Source organism: Trachypithecus francoisi, unplaced genomic scaffold (genome assembly GCF_009764315.1).
Source record: "Trachypithecus francoisi isolate TF-2019V2 unplaced genomic scaffold, Tfra_2.0 Lachesis_group1, whole genome shotgun sequence".
NCBI classification, from domain to species: Eukaryota; Metazoa; Chordata; class Mammalia; order Primates; family Cercopithecidae; genus Trachypithecus; species Trachypithecus francoisi.
In genome coordinates, this window is record NW_022681454.1 from 104,410,003 (window position 1) to 104,432,850 (window position 22,848).

Sequence of the window (22,848 nt, forward strand, 5' to 3'; positions counted from 1 at the left end):
TCAGAGCGCAAGGTTGTGTTGCCAGCATCCCAGTTTCAAGGACAGTCACCGCCAGCCCCGACCCAACAAAGGGGCGTAACGGGACTTCGGGGCAAAGTTCAGGTTCCGCGCCCGCTCGCCCGCCAGCTCCCTCCGCCAGGCAGCCGGCGCGTCTCCAGGTTCCGCCCGGGCGTCGCTGAATGGAGGCGGCGGAGAGAATGCGCGCGGCGCAGCCAATCCGGGCGCGCTTCTACGGCCCCTGCCCGCCCCCGACCTTCCAGGGCACAGCAGGACCCTGACGCCGGGCGGCAGGCAGCTGCCAGCGCGTCTCCTCCGGGCAGCAAGGGGAACCCGAGGCCGCCGGCGCCCTGACCATGTCCTCTCCGGGGCCGCCGCAGCCCCCTGCCGAGGACCCGCCCTGGCCCGCGCGCCTCCTGCGTGCGCCTCTGGGGCTGCTGCGGATGGACCCGAGTGGGGACGCGCTGCTGTTGTGCGGCCTCGTAGCGGTGCTGGGCTGGATCTGGCTGCGGCGTCGCCGGGCGCGGGGCATCCCGCCCGGGCCCACGCCCTGGCCCCTGGTGGGCAACTTTGGTCACGTGCTGCTGCCTCCCTTCCTCCGGCGGCGGAGCTGGCTGAGCAGCAGGACCAGGGCCGCAGGGATTGATCCCTCAGTCGTGGGCCCGCAGGTGCTCCTGGCTCACCTAGCCCGTGTGTACGGCAGCATCTTCAGCTTCTTTATCGGCCACTACCTGGTGGTGGTCCTCAGCGACTTCCACAGCGTGCGCGAGGCGCTGGTGCAGCAGGCCGAGGTCTTCAGCGACCGCCCGCGGGTGCCGCTCATCTCCATTGTGACCAAGGAGAAGGGTGAGCGGGGGCGGGGGGCGTGGGTCGTGGGCTGTGGGTACGCGGATGCCGCGGATGAGTCTCCAGGTGCGCGGGGGCTGCAGTCCCTGTGCCCCTTCCGGCCGCGCGCCCCCACCCTGCCTCACACCTGCATCCTGAACAGATGTTGCTGGCAGCGGCGCCTCTCCTTCCTGATGCTTTTAAGATCCCATCAAGTAGTGACGGACGCGTGACTTGTTCATACTCCAAGATCAGAAGTAGAAAAGTCATCCGGAGGTTGAGGGAGAGGAATAGGGATAGCGGGAGGACAAGGTGGCAAGCCAGGTTCCATCTTTCCAAAAGTAGTCTTCCCTTCCACCAGCTGTGACCTCGGAGAGAAACTTTGGCCCCCATGTTAGAAAGAGGGATATTCTTTTTACCTTGTGAGTTTCAAATGCAAGAATTTAAGATATTTTCCAATAAGATAAAAAGTCCAGAAAACACGGTAGAAGCCTATTACCAAATCTCAGGCGCTGGTTCATAGCCTCTGATTCCGGCGTATGGGAGTCTAAATTGGACCTTTTTGCGTGTTGGAAAACGTGTTATCTGCTGCAATAAAATGTCCACTCTAACCTGTCTCCACCGTCCCCCTTTGTCTTATTGGCTGGCTTAGGTCTCTGACTTCTTTTCTGAGTCACTCCTATCCATCAGTCAGGTGTTAAATGCCTTTTCCTCGGGGAAGCCTTTTCTCACAGCCTCTCCAAGTAGGGTAGGCTCCCTTATTAGAACTAGGTCCCTTACCCAAGCACTTTTCCTTCACTGAACTTTCCAAAACTGAAGCTACATAAGTTTATGATCTTGGGCCTGGATATCAGTCTTCACCACTGTTCTGACATTTAGGAGGACAGAGTCATTACTGCCTGAAACATAGTAGGAGCTCAAGTATTTATTAAATAAATGAATGCTATTTCCTGTCCTTATGACATGGCAAAGAGAGATCTAGGCTTTTCAGAATCTGATAAAGCCAGAGTTTTGCATCAGGATTTTAAACGAAAAAGACAAATATTGTATGATCCACTTACATGAGGTGCCTCCTAGCATAGTGAAATTATCATAGAGACGGAAAGTCTCAGTTTTGCAAGATGAAAAAGTTCTGTGGCTGGACAGTAGCAGTGGTTGCACAACAGTGTGAAAGTACCTTATGCCATTAAGGTATGCACTTAAAAATGGTTAAGATGGTAAATTTTATATGTATTTCACCATAATTTTTAAAAAAGAAAAGCAGGTAGGTTTTCTCCAGGCAGCCATGAGCTCAGAAGAGAATTCTAGGTAGAAGCAGTATTACGAAAGCATGCAGTGGATGAGGTGTGAACTGTGACATTTGTTTTTCAGTGGGGCATTTGAAGTATTATGATTTTTTTGTTGTTGTTTGAGACGGAGTCTGGCTCTGTTGCCCAGGCTGGAGTGCGGTGGCCGGATCTCAGCTCACTGCAAGCTCCGCCTCCCAGGTTTACGCCATTCTCCTGCCTCCGCCTCCCAAGTAGCTGGGACTACAGTCGCCCACCTCGTCGCCCGGCTAGTTTTTTGTATTTAGTAGAGACGGGGTTTCACCGTATTAGCCAGGGTGGTCTCAATCTCCTGACCTTGTGATCCTCCCGTCTCGGCCTCCCAAAGTGCTAGGATTACAGGCTTGAGCCACCGCGCCCGGCCGAAGTATTATGATCTTTATCTCTACTCATTTAAAATCCTTAGCATAATGTCTTAAGAGTTCATCCATGTTGTGGCATATGTGAAAATTTCTTTTGAAGACTGAATAATACTCCATCATATGTATAATCATCCCTCCTTATCTGTAGGGGATTCCTTCCAGGACCTCCTGCGAATAACAAAACCCTAGGATGCTCAAGTCCCTGATATTAAATGGTGTAGTATTTGCATATAGGCTATGCACACGGATCTTGGATACTTTAAATCATCTCTAGATTATTTATAATACCTACTACAATGTAAATGCTTTGTAGATAGTTGTCATACTGTATTAAGGAATGACAAGAAAAAAAGTCTACACATCCAGTACAGATGCAGTTTTTTGATCTGCGGTTGGTGGAACCCACAGATGTGGAACCCATGAATGTGGAGGGTGAACTGTATATACCACATTTTGTTTACCCATTCATCCATTGATAGACACTTGTGCCTCCACCTTTGGGCTATTGTGAATAATGCTGCTATGAATAGAAGGGTACAAATATCTGAGTCCCTAGGAGTTGCTTGATCATGTGGTAATTCTAGGTTTAATTTTTTGAAGAACCATCATACCATTTTCCAGTGAGTGCACCAGTTTACATTCCCACAGGGGTCCCAATTTCTCTACGTCCCCACCAACACTTTTTTTTCTTTTTTCACACTTGCTTTTAAGATTGGGCTTAAATGTTACCTCTTTGAGAATGTGTACCCTGAGATGCTTCCCTACCCTGTAGAACGAGATTAACTTCTATGATACTATTGTTTCATTTTAAGACCTTCCCAGTCTCTTCTAACCAATCCATAAGTCTTATTGACTCCTACAGTAGATATGTGCTACATCCATCTACTTTTCTCCATCTCTACTGCCAGCACCCTCATCCAAGCTACCATCATTTATTTATTTTTCTTTTTTTCTAAAGCTACCATCATTTCTAATCTGATACTTTAGAAGCCTCTTGACTAACCTGCTTGCTTCCACTCCAGATTTTCATCCACAGAGCAGCCAAAAGGATCTCTTACATAAACCATGAATCAAACCCTGTAGCTCTCTGGCTGAAACCAATTGCCTCCCCACTCCATACTTGATCTACTATGGCCTGAAGGATCTGGCTGCTGCATTTCTCTTTTTCAGCTCTCCCTTCATTTGTACATTTCAACCTGGCCTTTCTACTCTAGACACACTAACCTGATTTCTGCAATGCCTGGGCCTGCCTCAGGGTACAACGTTTGTCTTCTTTGGGCCTGGAATAACTTCTTGCTTGACTGATTGCTTGTCATCCGTCAGGCCAATTGTCACCTTTCAGTGCTATTTTGGTCAATGCCCAGTACCACCTCTTATTTTATCTCATTCATATTTTTCTCTTTAAACACTGGGAAGTATAGTATTTAGCCTATTACCACCCCACCTCTCAATGGAATGTGAGTTTCTTTAGGGCAGAGATTTTGTTCCTTTTGTTAACCACTGTATCCCTACTTCTTGGCACAGAATAGAGAACCAAAAGATGAATGAATTTGTGCATACAAGCATCTATTGATGTACGTATCACATTTTATTATAATTTGTTTTATGTGTCTGTCTCTTCCTCTGGATTTCTTAAGGTAGGAATTAGATTTTCTTCTTTGAGATCTTAACGGTATAGTTTCCAATTCTTAAAAAAACAGTTTATCAGAGTGCTTCTTGGTGGCTGTTTGGTTGAGAATCTATAACAAGGTCATTTCTAAGCATTAGTTGGACACTGCTTACTATTAAATCTCTATTTAGAAAAGAGCGGGGAGCCTGGGGGCAATTTGGTGCTTCAGTAGTATCTCAACTAAAGTATTCCCCCAAGAGACAGGGTTTTCTTAGGCAATGCTGCTCTGGTATGTGTTGGGTGAATGTGCTGTATCAGTGGCTGGAGAAGCTGTTGACAAGATAATACAAGGCAAGAACCATGTGGCATGAAGAAAATGCTTGTGGACTTAACTTGGAATAAAGAACAGATCATCTGAATAAGAAAATGTTGCTAGCAGAGGATTTTTTAAATAGAACTTTTTCAAGAGTGAAGAATAAAAAGGGAGGATGTGAATTTATTTCAAGATGATCATCAAAGGATGAAGGAGCAGATGAGTTGTGAGTGGACTTCCCAGATCAAAAAATGGACAGCATTATCAGCCTGAAGAAGAGAGGCCACTGTGACTACAGTCAAGATGCTCAGCTCAGCAAGACTTGAGGACAGCTCAAACCATCTTTGGCTACTGTGCCCAGTAGCAAAGAAGTAAATGTGATATTGTCCAGAAACAAGATGTGTAGGCCATAAGAGAAAAGAAATTATGTTAGGAATTAGAGGCCGATAACGTTATTCAGTATTTATTATTTTTTGAAAGAACTTTGCTGCTGAAGTTGATGAGAATAGCAGAGGAGAGTATGTTTCATAAATAGTGTTGTGCGAAGAGAGGCTAGAAATAGTTGACTTAATACATTTGCTGAAAGTTCCAGATGTAGGCAGTTTATTTGTTATGTTTAAATTTTTCAAAATTTCATGATTAGACAAGTTGGTCGTCTTCTTAAGCCCATAAAAACTACAGTAAACTAGGTGGGCCGTTAAGATGCTGTATCCATCATTCTGATTGATTCTTTTCCTAAGCACAAAAAGAAAAGAAAACTACAAAATCAGAGCTAAGTCTACCAGAGGAGTGTTTCACTCTTAAGTGTGCTGCTATGGTTTAAAGGTGTCCCCAAAAGTTTATGTATTAGAAACTTAATCCCTAATGCAACAGTGTGGAGAGATAGGAACTTAAAAGATGATTAGGTCATGAGAGCTCTGCCCTCATCAATGGATTAGTGCTGTTATCACCAGAGTGGGTTAGTTATTGTGGGAGTGGGTTTCTGATAAGAAGGATGAGTTTGGCCCCCTTTCTCTCTCTCTCTCTTTCATCCTCTCTTATACTTCTGCCTTCTGCCATGGGATGATGCAGCATGAAGGCCCTTGCCAGATGCCAGTGCTATCCTGGACTTCCCAGCCTTCAGAACTGTAAGAAATAAATCTCTGTTCTTTATAAATTACCCAGCCTGTGGTATTCTGTTATAGCAACACAAAACAGGGTAAGACATGTGATCTGTTTCTTCTAACATCACATTTTTATTTTTAAATATTCAAAATAAAGCTCAAAGAACAGTATAAACTTGATTATCTGCAGCTCAGATCTGCTTCAGATTGATAACACATAGCTTTATTTGGTATGTTCTTCTAAAACTTGCATATGTTGGATACTTAAAGTATCTTTCTCTAACTAGCTTTTGTTATTTAAAAGTGTTATGTTTTAACCATATTATGCAGTATTCCACTAAATAGAATGAATATAATGGCATCATATTCTCTATTTCACTGTTGATAAAAATTAGGTAAATTTTACATTGTTTTGCTCTTACCAACTATGCTACCACAAATGTTTGTAGGACACTAGTCATGAAAGTAGAAAAAGAAACACTGATTTGACTCGTAAAACTTGATATGGCTCAGATAATATCACTGGAGACTTGGAGCAAGAGTCAAAGCAAATTGCAAAGCCATAAAAATAGAAGGTAAAATGAAATTTTGAAGAATTTTAAAAGTATGGGATAGATCAGTCTGATATATACCTCAAAGGAGAACAAGATGCAAAATGAAATTAGGAAATGAAGATAAACAGAAAATGAAAGTTCATCTGGGGAATTTGAAAATGAATGAGGGAAACAAGTTAACTGAGTATGCAATAAAATAGATATTTGAACTGATTTTGAAATAGTTATGCACTCACATTGAGATGGCCTGAATTCTCCCACTAATAGGAATACTTCTATGATCCCATGGAAGGAAAGGGTAAGTGTAATCAGTGTATGACACCCTCTCTGTTCAGTAGGTAAAGATGTATATGTGGTCAATGTAGAATTGCTTCATGTTTAATGTATTTTGAGTATTTTTATTATAGTAGTATAAGTTACTGGAAAACAAAACAAGGAAAATGAAAAAATGGACTGAAAATCATCTGTGATCAGCATTATTTTGAGATAGTATTGACATTTTCATGTATCACCTTCCAGTCTTTTTTCTACATGTACATGTATTTTTAGAAATATATTTGCCTCCTTAAAATGGAATAATTTTCATAATTTTAAAAATTGCTTATCACTTAAAGTATTATGAACATATTTTCATATTATTAAATATCCTCCTGTAAAGTTCTTAGGAGCTGTATAATATCCGTTTGTGAGAATGTATCAATGTCAATTTAGTGATAAGTTGAGGGACACACTGACCAAAAGTGGACTGATCAGAATTTCTAACCTTTTTGTAACTGGTTAATCTGTAGGACAGGCACAGAACTCAATAATTCACAACTACACACCAACCCCTACATAGTTTTGGGATCAGAATAGCATGACATAGTTAGAAACCTCAAGCCACAAAATAAATTTAAGATATCTCAAGTTGGTATCACCGCAGGACACCCTCCTGAAGCATTTGAATCCTTCCCCAGAATTTCTCAGGTTGAATCTAGAAAATAGAGGGCTTTTCCTTTTGGTGGTGAAACTGGGGAAATAGGCATCTCAGGATAGCTCATGTTTCACTGAAAAGCTGGTTTGTAGTTGGAAAGAATGAAGTCAGACAGAGAGGAGGGAAAAATAGATACAGGGAGAAAGAGTTCTGTGACATTTAGTACTCCCTGAGGTGGCAATACCCTTTTCTTCCTGTTGTTTCATTCCATAGCCTAACTGGCCTGTTTGATGAACTAGCTTGAGGGTATATTTTTGTTATTCTGAAGCAAAAGAGTCCTGATTTTTGCTTCCGAGCTATTTTGGTAGACAAAATATTTCTAAAATGCAAATATGTAGTTTAAAAATGGTTAGTAGATGGTAAGATCAAGGACCTAACAAAGGAAAAATAATGTTTTTTGATAAATAGGACAACGCAGAGATGTTATATGTACTATATTAAATAAGGAGAGGGCCAGGCGTGGTGGCTCACGCCTGTTATCCCAGCACTTTGGGAGGCCGAAGCGGGTGGATCACCTGAGGTCAGGAGTTCAAGACCAGCCTGGGAAGCCCCATCTCTACTAAAAATACAAAAATTAGCCGGGCTTGGTGGCATGCGCCTGTAGTCCCAGCTACTCAGGAGGCTGAGGCAGGAGAATCACTTGAACCCAGAAGGCAGAGGTTGCAGTGAGCTGAGATCGTGCCACTGTACTCCAGCCTGGGTGACAGAGTGCAGCTCCATCTCAAAAAAATAAATAAATAAAAATAGAGAGGGTAGGTGGGATTGGTATCAAATCCTAAAGCTGGTGTGGAAGACCATATCTATCCAAGAAAAGAGGAGGCCCACCAACACTTGGCCGCTGAATACTCTGCAGCAGAAGACTTGCTCATAGTTAAAGACAGGAGGAATGATTAAACTTGGTAGCCTAGGAAATAGTTTATGGGCCTTTATTACACAAAAGGAGAGTTCTGGTTTCAGGAGTGGTTAAGACATTTCCAATCCTTCTTTGTCGCAACAATCACATACCATACCAGAGGGATGCCGAACAGAAGCACATACTCTATCTACATTGAAATGAAATGACACATCTACATTTCTGCACCATAACACCTGAAGACAAAGTGGCTATAGGATTGGCAAATGACTTAATAGAGTGGAGGATGACTACACCTAAGCATCTACAGAGGGGAATGCCAGTGGAGTATGAGAGGATAGAATGAGAACTACTCCCCTAGTTTACCATGCAGAATCTCAAAAAGGGTTAGAAATTGGAGGTACCAGTGATCACAGGAGACAGAAATGAGCCAGTAGACTGAGAACAAGGATGGTTTGAAATGCACATAAAATAAGATCAGGTCCTTATCACTGCCCCCACCCCTGCAGAAAATAGTAGGTAGATGCTCTGGAGGGCCTTGGCTGTAGAATGGGGGTGGGGAAGAGATACAGCCTGGCAAAATGAAAAGTTGTTTCCAGACAAAGACACAACTCTTGAAATGCTTCAACTGGGTGAAAGTTTGACAACGAACACTTAACAACCCTGGCCACCAACAAAAGAAAACAAGGACGTTTGTCTGTCTTGGCCTGGACCTTGGCATACAAAATGTTTTCCCACCCCCAGTCTAAGCAGCAACTATATGCTTGACACTGCCTTTTCTTTCTTTTCTTTCTTTTTCTTTTTTTGACAGTCTCACTGTGTCACCCAGGCTGAAGTTCATTGGCATGATATCGGCTTACTGCAGCCTTGACCTCCCAGGCTCAAGTGATCCTCTCACCTCAGCCTCCCGAGTAGCTGGAACTACAGGCTTGAGCCACCACACCCAGCTAATTAAAAATTTTTTTATTTTGTAAAGACAGGGTCTCACTGTGTTACCAAGGTGGTCTGGAACTCCTGGATTCAAGCGATCCTCCCACCTTGGCCTCCCAACCTGCTAGGATTACAGGCATGAGGCACCATGCCTGGCAGATTTTGCTGTTTTAATGCAAAAACAGCCATAGAACATAATGTAAACAAATTAGTGTTACTCATGAACTGGCTGTGTTCCAGTTAAACTTAATTTATAGATCATGAAATTTGAATTTCTTTTTTGCCCCTTGATTTTACACTAAAGGAAAGATTTAAATTTCATATGATTCTCACATATCACAAAATAATCTTTTGATTTTTTTTCAACCATTTATTAATGTAAAAACTAGTCTTGGCTCTCTGGCTGTACAAGGGTGGCAGGCTGGATTTGGCTTTTGGGCTGTAGTTTGCCAACTGCTGAACTAGACTTTGAGTAAGCATGTTAAAAATGTAAGAGTGAACATTCACCCTGTTTGTCTCAACAGGAAGATGAGAAGGAAGGGGGAAAAGAATGAGCAAAGCAGATAAACAAATCTCAAAATAGTATGTTAGAAATTAGTAATTAGAATAAATGTAAGAGGACTAAACTTACTGGCTAAAGGACAGCTTGCCAGAATGGATATTTTTTATATCCAATTACATGTTGTTTTAAGAGACATAATCTATCTTCCCCAAAAAAGAGACATTCCCCCAACATAAGGGTACAGAAAAGTTCAAAATGAAAAGGTATTACAATACTAAGAAAATACTTTAAAAAGAAAAGCTGGTTCTTTTTTGACAAAAGGTACTCTAAATGATACTTCATTGTTAAGAAAAAGGAGGGCATTCATAATAAACGGATCCATTTTAAAAAAATTTAAAAAACAGGAAGATAGAATTCTAAGCTTGAATGTACCTAACAATGTCATCTAATATATATCTGTATTTAACAGCATATATATATAAATATAAATCTGTATAGCTACATTGGTCTTTATCTACCTTTAGCAAAAATTTACAGAACTGTAAGAGAAATTGATAAATCCACCATTATAGCAAAATGGCTTAATATAAGTATTTGGTTGAGAGATCAAATAATTAAAAATTTGTTAAGGATACAGAAAATTTGGCTTTGACCATTATCAAGCTTTCTCTATTGGACATATAGAGAGGACATATTCCTCAAAATTACTTGGACAAACATTCTTCTCAACTTTATTTAGAAATTTCACTGGCCACATACTAGGGTAAAAAAGCAAGCAAATGTCAAATGTCAAATATCAGCATAAAATAAACCAGGTAAGGTAGCAAAGAAGACTTAAAATAGAAAGTTGTTTGTTTTTTTTTTACTTAAAACCAAATAATGAAAATACATGGAAACAAGACTTGTGGACTGCAGCTAGAGTAGTACCCAGACAGAGGCAAATGTAGAGCTTTAAATTATTTATTAAGATAGAGGTCTGACGATTAATGAGTCAGATGGCCAACGTTATAAATAAACCTAAAGGAAAAGAGAAACATGTTCCAATTTTAGACAGATTCTTTCAGAGACAAAGACTACACCCTGGCTTGCTTTAGGAGGCCAGTATATTCAAGACACATATAGCATGAGAAAGGAAACTTATAAGCCATTGTCATTCGTGAATATACTATTTTTTAAAAACTTACATTAGGAAACAAAATCCAGCAATTTTTTTAAAGAAACTTAAGCAAGTTTAGATTCATTCTTAGATTACAAGTTCAATCATCAAGAAGAAGGCAGTTTTCAAATTAATGTAGAAATTAAGTGTATCTGCATGAGAATGGAGACATAGAAGCTACAAAGTGGGCGTCCAAGCCAGGTTCTGCCAGCAGAAATTCTGCCTCTCCCGGGGTCTTGGTGGCCACATCCAGAGACAAACAGGCTCAGGGTGGGGATGGGGCCTGGGGGTGAACCCAAGCCCTCCCAGGAGACAACTTAGCTGCCAGTCACCACCTATTAGGCTCCTCCACCCACTGCCTGCACCTCAGCAAACACCTCCTATGCTCCGTGGATCCCCCAGACCTCTGTGTTAAAAAAAAAAAAAAAGAAAGAAAAGAAAAGAAAAAATAATTAATTGCAGTTCCAACCAAAATCCCTAAATACGTTTGAGAAATTCATTTTGAAGTTTTTGAAACAGTTTTTAAAAAGAACGAGGTTTTGTAGGGAAGAGGGGACTTCCCTATTCGATATAAAAAATTAAAGTCTATTTATATCTTATTATAAGGTAACAGTAGTTAAGACAATGTGCTTTGAGCACAGTGATAAACACATAGACCAATATAACCAACTAGAAAGCCTGTCAACTGGCCCACCCCTATAAAGGAAATGTTTGTCAGAGACAGCACTACAGATTGGCGGTTTGGTGAGGTGGAGTGAGGACCCTTTGACAAATCATACTTGATACATACAGGGTATCATACAAAGACATACCCTTTGAACAACAGGTTGTCTACATAGGGAAAAAATGGTTGGATTCCTACCTCACAATAGGTAGGAATACCTAACACAAATATAAATTCCAGGTAGATTATAGAAACTTAAATGTGAAAACAAAATTTAAAATTTTTACAAGAAAATAGAGAATCTGTTTATGAACCCATGGTACAAGGAGATTTCTAAAATAAGATATGCAGCAGAAATCAAAGGATTGATAAATACAACTATATTTAAAACTTCTGCTTAACACATACCACTTAGAAAGTAAAAAAACACATGCTAAAAGATCTGCTATGCATTTCAAATATATAAGAAAAAGAAAATTGCACAGTAGATAAATGCAAATTACAGAATAGAAAATCTGGCCAATAACCATATAAAAAGCTGCTCTGACCCACTGGTAACAATCAGAGAAATGCAAATAAAAATCAGATGAGATATGTTCCAGGCTTCTGTTGACAAAACTAAAAACATTGACAAGTATCAAATGAGGGCAACTATTCTGAACAAATGAGAACATTTAAACACTTCTATGAATACACTTTCAGAGTACTCTCCACTTCAGAGAGTAATCCGCAATGTCTAGTCATACTGAATATGTACATATCTTATGACTCATCAGTCAGTCCAGTCTTAGCAATGTCTTTAAAATTCTGAGGAAGTCCAATGGTAGAATAAATAATCACACATAATCTTTAGAAATTCGCCTCCCATGCATCCTTTCTCAGAAGCTACTAGAGGATGTGCTTCAGCAAAATGAGGGAGTAAAACAAAGAGGAAGAAATATAATTCAGGAAATGGGTTCTGACACAGAAGAGTCTAAGAAAATTCCCAAATAATGACTAATAGAAGTCATAGCACCTGAACCAAAGGCCTACAGAGCAACCACTGCAGATTTGAGCAGACATTTGGAAGATTCCAACGAGGAAAGTGGAACTGATAAATTGATACATTTGACTGCATGGATGTTTACATTGAAAGACACTTTATAGGCTGGGCGCGGTGGCTCAAGCCTGTAATCCCAGCACTTTGGGAGGCCGAGACGGGCGGATCACGAGATCAGGAGATCGAGACCATCCTGGCTAACACAGTGAAACTCTGTCTCTACTAAAGACTACAAAAAACTAGCCGGGCGAGGTGGCAGCGCCTGTAGTCCCAGCTACCCGGGAGACTGAGGCAGGAGAATGGTGTAAACCCGGGAGGCAGAGCTTGCAGTGAGCTAAGATCCGGCCACAGCACTCCAGCCTGGATGACAGAGCGAGACTCTGTCTCAAAAAAAAAAAAAAAAAAAAAAGAAAGACACTTTATAGGGATATGAGAAAATTTAACCACAGAGCAGGGTCTTTATTTCATTTGCAGCTGTATCTACTGCACCCCCATGCCTGGCACATAGTAAGAATTCAGAAGTAATGTGGGAAGGAAGAAGAGCTAGCCAAAATGATAGAGTATACCATGGAAAATAGGATGAAATAGGTGACAGAAAACAAGGAATATTTGAGAACAATCTGATATATCTGGGAGCAATTTTGTGGGGTTTGATGGTGGGATATATAAGTGAAAATCAAATAGGATGTAGTTGTGGATGACCTTAACATGTTCATATGTTTTAAAATCAGGGCTGCTGCCAATAACAGACATTTTAGATTACCTGCCAGTTATCAGATTCCAAATTTTGATGTCCAATAGTTCTAAACTAGTTGGGCTGTTCATTTAGTCAGCTAATATTTAACAACCTCTCCTATGTACTGAGCACTATGCCAGAAGCTAGATTTTAATGGTGAGCACTATGAGATATGGTCTCTGCCCTCATTTTAATCTGTTGCTATAATTATCCTTCAGTTCAGAATGTTTAGAATATGGGGATATATAGCCTGAAATGTTTATTGCCTTTTTTTCTTTTTTTAGAGGCAGGGTCTTTCTCTGTCACCCAGGCTGGAGTACAGTGGCATGATCATAGTGGACTGCAGCCTCCAACCCCTGGGCTCATGTGATTCTCTGACCTTAGCCTCTTGAGTACCTGGGGCTTACAGATGCATGCCACCATACCTGGTGAATTTTTTTGTTTTTAGAGATGGGGTCTTGTTCTGTTGCCCAAGCTGGTCTTGAACTCCTGGATTCAAGCAGTCCTCCCACCTCAGCTTCCCAAATCTCTGGGATTATAGGCAAGAGCCACTGTACCTGGCCACCTGACACATTTTCTAAGCCTGGATTCACTCTTATGAAATGTAATACTTTGAAATGCACACTAACTTTGGAAAATGAAACTCATTACTTTTCATTTCACCAGGAGTTACTATCTATAATAATAAGCTTTAGAGCAAATTCTCCTAATTTAATTAGATATGATTTTTGTTATTAGAAACACATACTATCTTGATAACTAAATTTTGCCAATCGTTTTTCTTGACTAGTGGTCTTTATCTATATATGAGGAGTTTTCCATAAGTGACTTGAAAAATACAGAATGCACTCCATGGTAGGTCTGTTCAGTGTTATCAGGAATGCTGTTTCTCATCTTCCTTTCTTGGTGTCCCTTTCTAGGGGTTGTGTTTGCACATTATGGTCCCATCTGGAGACAACAAAGGAAGTTCTCTCATTCAACTCTTCGTCATTTTGGGTTGGGAAAACTTAGCTTGGAGCCCAAGATTATTGAGGAGTTCAAATACGTGAAAGCGGAAATGCAAAAGCATGGAGAAGACCCCTTCTGCCCTTTCTCCATCATCAGCAATGCCGTCTCTAACATCATTTGCTCCTTGTGCTTTGGCCAGCGCTTTGATTACACCAATAGTGAGTTCAAGAAAATGCTTGGTTTTATGTCACGAGGGCTAGAAATCTGTCTGAACAGTCAAGTACTCATGGTCAACATATGCCCTTGGCTTTATTACCTTCCCTTTGGACCATTTAAGGAATTAAGACAAATTGAAAAGGATATAACCAGTTTCCTTAAAAAAATCATCAAAGACCATCAAGAGTCTCTGGATAGAGAGAACCCTCAGGACTTCATAGACATGTACCTTCTCCACATGGAAGAGGAGAGGAAAAATAATAGTAACAGCAGTTTTGATGAAGAGTACTTATTTTATATCATTGGGGATCTCTTTATTGCTGGGACTGATACCACAACTAACTCTTTGCTTTGGTGCCTGCTGTATATGTCACTGAACCCCGATGTACAAGGTAATTAATAGGTGTTTCCTTTGTTCATGGCAAAACCAGGTAATTTAAATCAGGATTAGCAACCTCAGTGATCTGGTGGCTCCTAACACTGAGCAGTGTCTTCAGGCTGGCAAACAAATACTTGCAACTCATAGGGAGTTGGTAAGATGTTAACAGTGAAACCCAAGTTTCTAGACAGTAGTACTGAGGTCATAACTTGCTTACCCCTGCTCAAATCTCTACGGGTTTGATTCTGTGTGAAATCTATGATCATGAAAGACCTTTAGAGAAGAACATTCTAGAGCTGAAGGGAATCATAATGCTGATCTGAACACATCTTGTTTTTTTGAAATTGGAGAACAGAGGTTCAGAGAAGTTGTGTGACTTTCACAAGGTCACAGAGCTAGTTCTACCACCTCAGTCCCAATAGATACTGAAAGTCCATGGCAGTTCAGAGTAGAAGAATACAGGGAGGATGGTGTATTATTAGTTTCTGTTGCTGTTATAACAAATTACCACAAACTGAGTGGCTTAAAACAACACAAGTTTCTTAAGAGTTCTATACATTGTAAGTCTGATATATGTCTCATTGGGCTGAAAATCAGGACATTGACAGGGCTGTATTCCTTTCTGGAGGGTCTAAAGAAGAATCAATTTCCTTGCTGTTTTTGGCTTCCACAGCTCATGGCTTCCTTCTTCTGTCTTTGAAGGCAGCAGTGTTGCATCTCTCTGACCATTCATTCATAGTCACATCTTTCTATGACTCTGAACTCAACTGGGAAAGGTTATCTGACTTAAAAACCCATGTTCTTAGATTGGGCACACCCAAGTGATCGAGGATAATCTTCCTATCTCTATGTCTTTAATTACATCAGTTTAGTCCCTTTTGCCATGTAAGGTATTATGTTTACAGACTCCAGGGGATTAGGGTGTGTACATCTTGTATGGGCCCTTATTCTGCCTACTATAGATATGATTATACCTACTTGTATTAGTTAATTATTGCTGGGTAGCAAACCACCCCGAAATTTGCTAGCTTTACAAAAACCACCACCATGTATTATCTCCCAGTTTCTGAGGGTCAAGAATCCACGAATGACTTCCAGTTTAGGGTTTCTAATGAAGTTAGAGTTAAGATGTTGGCTGGGTCTGCAGACTTGACTGAGACTAAAGAATCCAGGTCCAGGGTGGCTATCCATATGACTGTTGGCCAAGTTCCTTACCACTCTGACCCTTCCATAAAGCTGCTTCACTTGGTGGCTTCCTTCCCCAAAAGTGAGCAACCTGAGAGAGAGAGAGAGAGTGGCAAAGATGAGGAGCCACAGTGTCTTTTCTATTCTGATCTCAGAAGTGACATGTCCTCACTTCATCCTTATTCTCTTGGTCACATAGACCAACTTGGTACAGAGTAGGAGGGGACTGCACAAGGATATAAACCACAAGAACAGGGAATATTGGGGGCCACCTTAGGGTATCACATGTTGTCTCAGTCTACTTAGAGAGTCAATCCCATGTTCATATGAGAGTATAACTTAGGATGCTCCTGAATCCAGAGTGCTTTCTCTTTGGCCCCTCTATGTGTTACTATCCCACTTCTAAGTCACAGGGTAGCACAAGCACCCTGGGGCTAGCTGTTTCTACTTGAAATGTCTGACCAACGCTTCACCTTTACTGAGGCAGAGTCAGGCCTGAACTGCCAACTGACCAGTTAGGTATTAGTGGTGATGGAAAGTATGCAGAGGAGGGCAGGTTCAACTCTCTCCCATGGTTATCTTCTGGTTTATTCTTCCCTTTTTACATAGAGAAGGTTCATGAAGAAATTGAAAGGGTCATTGGCGCCAACCGAGCTCCTTCCCTCACGGACAAGGCCCAGATGCCCTACACAGAAGCCACCATCATGGAAGTGCAGAGGCTAACTGTGGTGGTTCCGCTTGCCATTCCTCATATGACCTCAGGGAACACAGGCAAGTCCAGGGTCTTCCTCTTTGAATGTCCTTGAGGGAAGCAGGGCCCTCTAATCCAGGGTAGTTGAGGTGAGGGGTGTGGTGACTGTTGTCTAGCTTGATCCTTCTAAAGATTTAGTATTGTGTCATAGATAATAAAATGTCTAGGGAATGTTCAGCCCTCTGCTGTGCATCACTGGTTGTACTAGAATTCTACTACTGCTTAGTTTTACTAGTAGCTCTATAGCCTTCAGAACATACACACTTATACTGGCAAAACAAATAATGTCGAAATTTAAATTGGCTATGTTGGCAGAAAAAGCTCCAGAATTGACAAAGGCAACTCTCCCTTCTTTTCATGGAGGTCAGAAGAGCTAGTCTAAATGTGGATTAAGGATTTTGCCTGAAAATTATCTTACTTCAACTTTTAAAATTCTGCAGCTGAAGCATAAATATTAAATAATTAGAAGGCCGGGCATGGTGGCCCACACCTGTAATCCCAGAATTTTGGGAGGCCGAGGCAGGCAGATCACTTGAGGTCATGAGTTCAAGACCAGCCTGGACAAGATGATGAAACCCCATCCCTACTAAAAATACAGAAATTAGCCAGGCATGATGGTGCACAACTGTAGTCCCAGCTACTCAGGAGGCTGAGGCAGGAGAATCGCTTGGACCTGGGAGGTTGCAGTGAGCTGAGATTGTGCCATTACACTCTAGCCTGGGTGACAGAGCAAGACTCTGTCTCAGAAAAAAAAAAAAAAAAAAAAGGTCAGGCGCAATGACTCACACCTGTAATTCTAGCACTTTGGGAGGCCCAGGAGGGTGGATTACTTGAGGCCAGGAGTTGAAAACAAGCCTAGCCAACATGGCAAAAACCCATTTCTACTAAAAATACAAAAATTAGCCGGGCGTAGTGGCACACTCCTGTAGTCCCAGCTACTCAGGAGCTGAGGCAGGAGAAGAATCACTTGAACCCGGGAGGCAGAGGTTGCGGTGAGCCAAGGTCACGCCACTGCACTTCTGCACTTCAGTCTGGACGACAGAGTGAGACAGCCTGTCTCAAAAAAAAAAAAAAAGAATAGAAAAGCCCATCTTATTCTAAAGTCACCTGTTTCATCCTCTCATCTACAGTGAAATATGTCTATTTGGTCATGTCCAGACTCTCTTTAAATATCCCTATTAACAAGGAATTTACCTCTGGAGTCAGCCCATAGTGTAATGGGCTTGATCTAGTTTTAAGACAGTTATAGCATGCCATTGCTTATAAATGACATTGGATCACTTAACAGGTTTTTTTTTGGTACCAGATAGACTGTGTTTATAGTATCTTTTGGGCATTGTTTAAAGTGCATATTGACTTGTCAGCTAGTAAAAGCCAGGGTTGGCTTCCCTGTGTATCTCTTTATCTTAGTTTACGTCCTCACTACATTGTTGTATGGACATAAATGACCCTGTAAACTAAGTTTTATACATATTGGGAATTTTAATTTTTAGGGAAAGTTTACTTGAAATGCCCTATTGTTTTTGTTTTAGTGTTTTCTCTTCATTGTAATGTTTTTATGGTTTTATGTATTAATTCAGCATTCATTGGAACACTGCCTGCTCCCTGTCTCAGGTGGGTCCTGGGATGGTGCAGGGAGAGGGATGCCAGTTGACAAGATCATATCCCCACCCTCAAGTACCTCACAGTTTGGTCTCAACCAATTAAAGTGCTAGGTATATAACTACATATTTTTTTTCAGATAATGATGTTTAGGGAGAACTACTAGTAAAAGCATACTGAATAACACCCATATGTTTTCTTTTGTTTTAGTGCTCCAAGGGTATACCATTCCTAAAGGCACACTGATCTTACCCAACCTGTGGTCAGTACATAGAGACCCATCCATTTGGGAGAAACCAGAAGATTTCTACCCTAATCGATTTCTGGATGACCAAGGACAACTAATTAAAAAAGAAACCTTTATTCCTTTTGGGATAGGTCAGTTACACTTTTTTAAACTGTGTAATTTTTAAAAGAAGTAGAACTAAAATAATATTTTATTATTTCATGTTGTTTTAAAAATGTTTATTTCTTGGCAAGCTAATGTAAGAGAAGGGATCAGTAATTTAGATAAGGCATCTCCACTATGTTCACTTCAGATTTTAATAAAGCAGTTGGTTTTAAATCTCTAAATTTGATTAGAAATTTTACTTACTTTCAGGGCTGATCAGGTAATTCTGGGGGGGGTCCCAGGGAGCTACTGAAGTTAAGAGCAATTTCTGATCTGGTCTGGTGGGTGAGAGGATGGGTTCCCTAATCTCAACAGTTCCTCTTTTAGGTTCCTAGATTAGGAACGTAGGATTCTTTCTATGGAAAAGGGAGGCTCTAGGGATTCTTAATCTGAATTTTTTTGCCTTAATCTTCCAGGTAAAAATGAAGGAAAGAGGTAAGCAGGCACAGAAGAGACAGGGTAGCTGCCACATTGGATCCGTCTCTAGTTCCTGTCTAGAATGAGGATAGGTTTTTATGAGTAGGAGTTAAAATGTGTATTTGATATGTAAAAATTCTGATCAGCATACGCTGTGGGAGGCTATGTAGTATAAATGGCAATTTGATTTAAAAACTCCATCTGCATTTAGAATACTCAATTTAGATATTTCCTATAAATTTGTACTTTTTGAAACAGGAGAAGGGATGGTGTTATAATCCTTCATTTTTTTCTGATCTCATTTTTAGGGAAGCGGGTGTGTATGGGAGAACAGCTGGCAAAGATGGAATTATTCCTAATGTTTGTGAGCCTAATGCAGAGTTTCACATTTGCTTTACCTAAGGATTCTAAGAAGCCCCTCCTGACTGGAAGATTTGGTCTAACTTTAGCCCCACATCCATTTAATATAACTATTTCAAGGAGATGAAGAGCATCTCCAAGAAGAGATGGTAAAAAGATATATAAATCTTTCTAAGCAGATTCTTTCTACTGCAAGGGACAGTGAATCCAGCAACTCAGTGGATCCAGGTTGGGCTCAGAGAGATCAGAAGGAGGGTAAAGCACACTGGGAGCTTTCATCTTGGAGGATTCCTCAGCAGGATGCTTCAGCCATTTTAGTAATGCAGGTCTGTGATTTGGGGCATAGAAACCAAAGTACCTAGGAAACAGGAGATCTGGATTTTACTTGCAGTGGCTTCCACCAATGGGCCGATCTTCTCATTTCTCAGTGCCTCAGACATCCCATATGTAAAATGAGAGTAATAAAACTTGGCTTCTCTCTACCTCTCAGCACTAATGATGGTCAAATGCCTTACATCTTTTCTGGTATCTCTAAAATGCTGTTAAGCTCTGGAGAAGAAATTCAGGAGAAGAAGATCTATCAGCTGGCTTTTAAAGACCTGTGACAACATGAAAGCGGTGTTCAGCCTGTAATGCTTTGTCAGAGATGGTTATGGATTTAGGTTATAATGGAGGAGAACTTTTCTCAGCACAGATTCTATGCCAGCTTCTTTGGGCTTGTTCTGTTATTATCTTTTTGTTTATGATTTTAGTTTTTACTTTTTGTAGATGTGGGATGAAGTGGGTTCTGTCATGTATATTGAGGAAAAAAGAAATTATAATTTTTAAAAATCCCTTGTAGGATTACTGTATACATTTATATGTCTACCTTCTATTTCAACTACAGGAACAGTGAGCCTTGCTAAAGAAGTAGCTTCATGGCACAATTCCTTCCTACTGAGTTATTTGCAAAGATGCAACGCTGCCTTTTTACTTAAGGCCTGAATGGTGAGCTTGGGGATTTTGATGCTGGGACTCATCAGGAAAGAATTCTGCTTTCAAACTAGACTGAACATTCCTGTCCTAGACTCCCTGCCACCAGGCCCAATGTATCTGATCCTTGAATACACTCTCAAAGAATTCACTCTCTTTTTATTAAGAGAACTAAATTGTTTCTCAATGTAGAAGGTTCCTCTGGAAGAGCAGTTTTCAGCAGGGGTGGTAACCCCTTCAGCGGGAGTTTGGGAATGTGTGGGTTTGTTTCTTGGTTATCAGAATGATGGGGGTGCTACTGGCCTTCTGCTGCCATGGGACCAGGATGCTAAATGTCAAGGTAGTCCTATACAGTGAAGAATTGTCCTGCTCAAGATGCCAGGATTTCCCCCAGTGAGAACATGCTCCAAAGAATGACCACCCCTTTCTTTTATTCTCCCACAGTGCTCCATGTATACAAGTAAGCATAGTAGTAATATGAGCAACCATATTCCTGAACCTTTCCTCATGCTGGCTCTATACTTAATCCTTTACTTGCATATTTCTGTAATTGTTACAGAAATTCTATTAAGAGGGTGGCATACTGTAGTGGATGAAGCTGAGGCTTAGAGAAGGAAAGGCACAAAGTTAAAAAGTAACATCATTGAGTTTCAAACCTACTGGTCTCTGTGACTAAAGAACACTTTCAGAATCACTTCTCGATTCTGCCACCACTTGATCCCATAACAGGCTACCCCTTGGCCTCATGCTGGAGTTGTGTGTGTCCGTCTCCATCCCAGGCTGAGCTCCTTGAGGTCAGGATGTCATGCTGTTTGCCTCCCTCACAGTGCCTTGGTCTTAGTGGATGCCCAGTCATCTTGTGAAGGACTTTTTAAGAAGTGTACTTAAGAGAAAAATCCTACCTTATTTGAATAATTACAAGTCATATTTTTGTTGTTTAAAGGTCATAAATCAGTGTATGTTATTTGTTAATGTCCATTAAAGCCAGTTTTTAAAAAATCACCGGACTTTTGTGTTTATCATTTAAAACAACCATTTTAAACAAACTTAGAACGATGCCTTAGCTGTTTATATCTAACAGAATGTAAGCTCCCACCACCTGAAGGCTGGGCCATATCCAGGGACCTCTCATTCACTTTCCTAAAGGAGAGAAGCAGCTACTGCTGTTCCTACTGATAGAGAAGAGGGCGAGAAAAGATCCAGAGTGGTTGTTACTTCGGGAATTAAACGAAAGATGAAACTGAACTTAAACACTTCTGTCTGACTGGCCTCCTGTGACTGATCATCCTTCCTTGCTCTGTTTTCCAGATAAATGGAGACACCAGATCTCCCCAGCCTCTGACTTCATCTGCCATTAGCCATACTCTGTGTAGTTAGATCTCAGTCTGGGAATGGCATTCCAGGGCAATTGTGAACATGAGGCTAGATTTTCCTTTGATTTAGCACATGCCTAGGCAAACTTTTGCAAGCTCAAAAAATGAAAATAATATCTGCTTAATCAAAACAATCAGAGGAAAAAGAAAAGATATTTTAAAATAATTGACTGATTTTTGACTCTACATTCTTTATCTACCATACTGCTCTTTTCCTTTTTAAAAATATTATTAAGCACTTTCAATATAGATAAATGAAATACAGGCTAATCTTTAGGTGTCTTAAGAATTTTTGCTTTTTGAAAAAGAAAAGCTAATAGCCTAACTGCAGAGCAACTGAGTGGATGGGGCGGCTGCTGTATAGATTTTTAGATGAGATGATACAGTGTGGATTACACTGCACCTTGGGCAGGACAGTTTGTTCTTGATATGGAATTCATATGCTTTTGAATCGTACTAATAACTCAGCATTAACAAGTGTATTACTCCTTAAATTCTACAGGCATTTTCAATATTCCTAACCAAAGAGTTTATAGCTTACTTGAGAAGAAGTCTGTTCTTGGAGAGATGTTGAAATTAGATGTTTATTAAACTTTAAAATATAATGCCTTAAGCTGTAGCACTTTAAAAACATCTTTATATATAAATTGCTAAAAGGACTGTTAATGCTTTTCTCAGACATGTTGACATTTTACAATTTTGCACATCATGGTTTATTTGAAATGAAAAACTAACTGTACTTTGTTTTATAAGTCTACCTAATATCTCACTTTCGGTTCTCATCTTTAGCATAGTTTTGATGCTTTTATTAAACTATTTTAACTGAGAAAGTGTCATGTCTGGTTTTTTGTTTTGTTTTGATTTAATTGCTATACAAAATTTTGTTTTCCAGATGTCAAGTTAATGAAAAAAGAAAATAGGCCTCCAAAGACAGATGTTCACAATAGAATGTAAGCATGGTCCTTAGAAACAAGGGTAATTCTTTTAAAATTTCCCTGTGAAGTTCTTAGAGGACCGCATCACCGCCCAGGTGTCTTATATTCCCTGTGGAAGCCCAGCATGAGTTGAGAGGAGATGGGCCCACATGATCCTGCTGTGGCCAGGTACTGAGTGCTGGTCTCACATTTCCCAGCTCAGGAAAAAGAGCTTTTTCATACTTGAACCCTATTTTGCCTGTGGAGGGACCCCCCTGCCAGTTTTTTCCACAGCCTACTCTTCTTCCTGAAGTCACAGCTCAGACAGCATCTCCTCGGAGAGGTCACCCACCATGACATCCAAAGTGGTCTTTCCTGAGAACTCCCTAATCTCATCAC

General features: G+C 40.8%; 1 protein-coding gene across 4 annotated transcripts; it reads left to right on the forward strand.

Moving 5' to 3' along the window:
• The first annotated feature begins 67 nt into the window (after positions 1–67).
• On the forward strand, positions 68–22,361 carry LOC117085757 (cytochrome P450 2U1). Of its 4 annotated transcripts, none has more exons than XR_004438070.1 (6): positions 68–843; positions 13,862–14,497; positions 16,279–16,440; positions 18,233–18,400; positions 19,139–19,516; positions 20,077–22,361. XR_004438070.1 is itself a non-coding variant. In XM_033214943.1 (5 exons), the coding sequence occupies exons 1-5, from the start codon at positions 354–356 to the stop codon at positions 19,315–19,317; spliced, it is 1,245 nt and encodes a 414-aa protein (XP_033070834.1). In that variant the 5' UTR covers positions 68–353; the 3' UTR covers positions 19,318–22,361. The 4 variants fall into 4 exon arrangements, 2 of the variants coding, with proteins under 2 accessions (XP_033070834.1, XP_033070833.1); XR_004438069.1 differs by having other exon boundaries at positions 266–843; positions 19,139–20,177; positions 21,471–22,361; XM_033214943.1 differs by having other exon boundaries at positions 13,862–14,107; positions 19,139–22,361.
• The last annotated feature ends 487 nt before the right edge of the window (positions 22,362–22,848 follow it).